The following is a 6,000-nucleotide window of genomic DNA, read 5'->3' as shown; positions in this document are numbered from 1 at the left end:
TCTATTTATATTAATCTCTTTAAAATTATTTTCATATGGATAATATTATGATAAATATTTTATAGTTAATTTATTTATCTACATTTCTTCGTTTCAATTGTAAAAAATATTTTTAGTTATAAAATGTTTACTAAATTTTTATAAAAGAAAAAAAAAATAATAATAGAATTAAATAAATAATAATAGTGTCCTTTATTTTTATAAAAATATTATATCTTTGTTAATTATATCCTTTTTTAGTATATTACCATATTAAAGATATATATCAAAGAAGAAAAATTAAGACAATGTTATTTGTTAAAATTACTACGTTAATTCTTTTAAGTTGGATATGTCATATTTATATTTATATGGTGCGACAATATTATTTAATCATTTTTTTTTATTAATATTTTTTGTGTTTTATTTTTATAAATACTTTATCATAGTGTAAAAGTATTCATTAAATTATATAATAAATATTTTTTTCACTTTTTCAGAATACTTATAATAAAACTTTGGGTGAATGCTACAATTATCGTAAAAAATTATATACAAGAAATTATCGATTACTGGAAAAATATAATCAGGATAAGTATCCCAGTAGTGTATGTTTAATGGAAGATATACCAAATGGAATACACAACAAAAAAGATATATATATTAATCAAAAATATACCTCAGAAAAAAAGAAACAATCATATAGATGTTCATTAAGTAATGAAAAAGGCCATAAAAAGGATGTGAAAAATAAAACCTATATATTTGAAACAAAAAAATATTCCAATTTAGAAAAAAAAATATTCAAAGAACTTGATTATGAAGAGTTTCTTAAAAAAAATAGGACAATTAGTGATAGGATATACAAAAAAATAATACGTAAGAAATGCGGATTACGATTTGCTTTACCTTTATTAATATTATTGGTTTTTGCAATATCATTCATATTGGATAATTTTTGTAGATGTGGGCTTACATTTGGTTTGAAAAAAATAATTGTTCTTATTTCACCTGTTTCAGAAAAAGTTTCTCCTGCCTTAAAATCTTCTTATGACTTGTTAACGAAATCTCGTTTTAGTTGGTTCACAAATTCTGTTGTAAAATTACAAAATGGTAAGATGGCAAACTACTGTGCAGCAGGATTTTTGGGCTTTCTTATATACTTTGTGCCCATCTTCCTATTAAGTGTAATACTTATAGCAGGAGTTGTATATTATCATAAAAAAGTAAAAAAATATGAAAAAATTAGGCATCGGAAAAGATAAAAAGTGTAATAAATAACATTTATATCTTTAATTAAATATTCAATATAAATTAAAATATGTAATATGTTGAATGGTACTCGTAATATATATACCCATAATTACTTATATATTATAAAAGTACATAAACTTTACTTGTTTCATTGATATACATCAGTAAAAATAGATGTTTATATATTTATCGTGAATTTGAATGTTTTAATGTTTTTCAATTAGTAGTTTAAAATAAATTTTCAGATTAATTTAATATTTTGGCTTAATACGTATATTTTTATAAATTACTATTAGACGTATACGCTTGCGCGTTATAATAAATATATAGTAGGGTCCTCTATATAATTTTATTGATTTTTTGTGTTAATTTTTAGTTTAACTATAAATAATACTCTTTGTATACATTTATATTTTATTTTATTATGAATATGTGTTGACTCCTTTTGAAAAATGCGTGATAAGATTTAAATTAAAAAAGAATAATTATAGTTTTATTTTTAATGACACTGAGTAATTATAATTTGTTGTATAGATGAATATATATATATTACGTAAAATCAAACTTAATATTTATTTTATAAAATAAGTTTTATGGGAAACATATAATGGAAGGATATCATAGTAAAGCCCTTTTCAAGTAATTTTTATTTTTGTTTTTTGTGATATAAAAAATAATATATAAATATATAATATAATATCTTTATTAAATATAGGATACTTTTATTAGTTCAATAACGTAGTAGTTCTAAATATTCACAACTGAATGGAGAATTACCAAGATTTATTATGTTATTATTGTAGCTAATTGTTGTGCTAATTCTATATACAAAAAGATAATTTAATATATATTATTCTGCAATTTTATAAATGAATATACTATATAATTTTTATATTCTATATATTATTAAAAGTTTAGATTAATGAATGAAATGTAATCAAATATTAATAAATAACGTGCATAAATCCTTTTTTGTTTCATAATAGTAAAATTTTTAGTACATTTTTATGAAAATAAAAAGATACATTATCATTAGTTCTAATGAAAGAATATATAATATTTCCTCATTAATATAATATTATATAGGTATTTTTTTATATATATTTCCTGATTTTTTACGCTTATTAATATATTATGTAGAGCGTTAATATATTTTTAAAGATTCGAAAAAATATATGTATTTTATAATGAAAATTACTAATTAATTTATGTTAACAGCACTCACTTTTTAAATAAAATGTATTTAAAAAGAAGAATTAATTGTTTATAAAAGATTTATAGGTATATTATATAGCTTACTTTTGAATATATTAGTTTTATTTAGATCTGTTAAAAAAATATTTGTCTTCTTATGTAGAAGTTTTAATTAAATTAGCATATCAATTTAATATTAAGTATATTGAAGAATTTTTATTTGTTAAAAAGATAAAAAGAAAGTACTAAAATTTCCGTAGTAAATGTAAAATTGAATTTATAAGCTTATAGAAAATAAAACTGGATAAAAAAAAAGTGTTACTGTAAGTGATTAAATGTTTGAAAACGTTATTAAATAAAAGTACAATAAGTTAGAAAATATATTTAGAACTGAAGAATTCAATAATAGTATTTTAACTACGTATTAATGGAATAATAATAATATATTTATAAGTGAACAATTCACTTATTGTTTACATAATATATACAGGAGAAATAAATATTTTACAGCGAAATTCATCTATTTGTATATTTTCTCTTAATTTAGAAAAAACAAAAAATCTAGAAAAATATATATTATTTTAAAAATATAAAAGGTGCTATAAAATATTTAGATACAATAAATGATGCTAAAATAGAAGAAGACTATTTATAAGTAAGTGTTTGGAAATTTTAAAATATAAAGTAAGATTATTTTTAATTTTTAATTTTATAATATGTATTTGTGTTATTATACTTTTTAAAAATGGTTTGGCTTATATTTTATATGGTAATATTGGCTGTGAAGAAAAAGTATAGTCCATAAAATCACGGTAACAATAAATGGTAGCTACAAGGGAGTCTTCATAATTGACACGATAAAAGCCTAAACAGTACATAACTATAAATACATAATGATGTTAGTTTTTGTAAAATATTCTCTTTTTTTTTATATTTTAATTATTTATTAGAAGGAATATTATTTTTTTAATAAAAATAATAATACAATGTTGTATTTCAGATGATTATAACAATTTCTTACGTGTATAATATATTTATAATTATCTTTTATAATTTGATAAGCATAAGAACCTAAATAGTGGGGTATAATATATATAAGTTTTTAAATGTATTTTTAATAAAATACTATTTGTTAATATGTCCTTGTCGATATATTATGGTGTATCTTTAAAGTATATTTTTGGTATGATGCATTTTTAAGGGACAAATTATAAAATACCATAATATTTCTAAAATTAGCAATAGAAAAGTTATTAAATTATACATTTTTGTAATTTATATTATACTGTATTATTTTTTATGTACATATTATATCTAATTATATTATTTTTATTTATAAATTAGTTTCATTTATGATATACTTAAATTAATGTAATTACATGTAATATTTTTACAAATTTTTGTTCTTATTTCTATGCATTACTAGTTCCTCTAAATATATATATAATTAAAAAGAAATTAAGTAGATGAAGGTAAATATATCTCAATTAGAAAAAATAGCATAGATTTAACTCAATTAGAAATACTTATTTTCAAAAAGTATGGTATATGTATAAAAAATCTGCATTTATTTGCTTTTTGATTAGTTATTTTTTGATTAGTATCATATAAGTTCGACACTGTAAAAAATTATACACATTAATGTATCGTGCTTAAAGTAGAACTAATGCATGCTTCATAATTAACTTAACACAGAATAATGTTACGTTCATATATTATTACTATTATAAAATTATTACAACAATAAAAATTTTATAAAAAAATATTGTTTCTTCAAAATTCAATGTTCATGATATTATAATCATTAATAGGATATCATTCTTACAATAAGTAATTATTATATTTATATATAGAGAGATCTATTATATACATATTCTCTACATTCCATATAGTAGATATATTTAAATGTTACGTATAATAAGAAATTATATATTTATTTATTAATTAATTCTTAACATGAATAACAAAAGTATTATTTAAGTAGTGTACTACTTTAAATAAATTATATATTTTAAATATTTATGAATCAATTCAAATTACTTTATGTTCATAAAAGTTGTTATTTTTAAATAGCATTATGACAATAATTATGCGCTATGTTTTAAAAATTATTTTACTTTGTATATGTAATAAAATCTATTATAGCTATATACAGTATATTAGGAGTTTATGAAGAAATAATAAATATAGTTTTTTAAATAAATATAGCATCTTTTGTCATTAGATATATATTATATTATTATTAATTTTTATCTTTTTGAAAAATTTAAGATATTCAATACCTATATAATGGATCAAAAAATTAAGATGCTTTTTTTTATAAAAATTTCTACATTTATACTTTTAACTTGGATATTCCATTTTAACAGTGAATTGGTACGATTACATAACTTGAATATGTTTTCCTTATTTACATTATTAGTGTTTTATTATTATTAATAATTTTTTTTAGAGTGAATTATTTATCTTTTAAACAATAAATATCTATATATTTTTTATTTTAGAGTACATTTAACAAATCTATCAATAAAAACTATAAACTTAGTAAAAAATTAGATACAAGAAGTTTTCGAATATTGACAAAATATAAAAAAGATAACAATTCAAATAATGTATTTTTAAAAAAAATGTTTGTAAATAATGGGGGAAATAATGAAGGAGATATATCTAATAATGAAAAGTGCAGAAAAGGAAAAAACAAACAATCAAACAGATGTTTATTAAATAAAGCACAATACTATACTGAAGTTATAGATTATAATAATGGGATGTTTGATGGAAAACATTTCCATTTTCAAAAAAAATGAATTAAAAAAAAAGATCATGATGATTTTCTCGAAAAAAATAGAAGAATTTGTGATATAGCTTTGAAAAAAATAAAATTTAGAAAATACAGATTTGGAGTTGCTATATTTATTATTTTTTTATTTTTGGGAATAGGATTAGCAGTATTACCAAAATTACCTTTTATGGAGAGTGTGTGGACATCAATGGATAATTTATTACCAAACGCTCTGAAAGAAGCTATAGAAACTGCGCAAAAATATGTAAACAACTATCTCTATTTAATATTATATACTGCACTTTTTGTTATATTATCTATTATTCTTATAATAGAGATCTATAAGATGTTAAGGAATAATGAAAAATATAACAAAATTAAGTTAATAACAGAGTAAAATTAATAATAAGGAATATGCATGTTTCTTTAATGAAATTTTTAACATATAGCAATAAGTGTAATAATTTTTTTAATGTTCTTAATAAGAATATATATAATTTGTAAAATATTATAGATGCACATGTACATTACTAGTCTTTTTAATATACAACATTAGAAATGTATTTTCTTCTTTTTTTGGAATTTGAATGTTTTAGTGTTTTATAATTCGTATGCAAATTATTACTGTATCTTAATAATTATTATGGGATAATGCATTTATTTGAATATTTAAATATTTTTGTATAAAAAATATGTAGTTTTGCTGAAAAGTTGTTGTATAATAGTACTATTCACACAATTATGGAGAGCTATGATAATTTATATATTTAATTAACACTTCTTCTTTCTAT

General features: G+C 19.0%; 2 protein-coding genes across 2 annotated transcripts; both read left to right on the top strand.

Annotated features, from left to right (window-relative positions):
• Window positions 1-287: 287 nt before the first annotated feature.
• On the top strand, window positions 288-1,244 carry MKS88_001760 (uncharacterized protein; the record flags this gene model as incomplete). The annotated part of the gene is made up of 2 exons (XM_067214717.1): window positions 288-353; window positions 480-1,244. The coding sequence occupies 2 exons, from the start codon at window positions 288-290 to the stop codon at window positions 1,242-1,244; spliced, it is 831 nt and encodes a 276-aa protein (XP_067074067.1).
• A 3,472-nt stretch (window positions 1,245-4,716) lies between these two features.
• Window positions 4,717-5,234, top strand: MKS88_001759 (uncharacterized protein; the record flags this gene model as incomplete). Its single annotated transcript, XM_067214716.1, has 2 exons — window positions 4,717-4,803; window positions 4,932-5,234. 2 exons carry the CDS (start codon window positions 4,717-4,719, stop codon window positions 5,232-5,234), a joined length of 390 nt encoding a protein of 129 aa, XP_067074066.1.
• Between the last annotated feature and the right edge of the window lie 766 nt (window positions 5,235-6,000).

Source organism: Plasmodium brasilianum, chromosome 7 (genome assembly GCF_023973825.1).
Source record: "Plasmodium brasilianum strain Bolivian I chromosome 7, whole genome shotgun sequence".
Taxonomy (NCBI): domain Eukaryota; phylum Apicomplexa; class Aconoidasida; order Haemosporida; family Plasmodiidae; genus Plasmodium; species Plasmodium brasilianum.
This window is presented reverse-complemented; position numbering and strand designations above follow the sequence as displayed.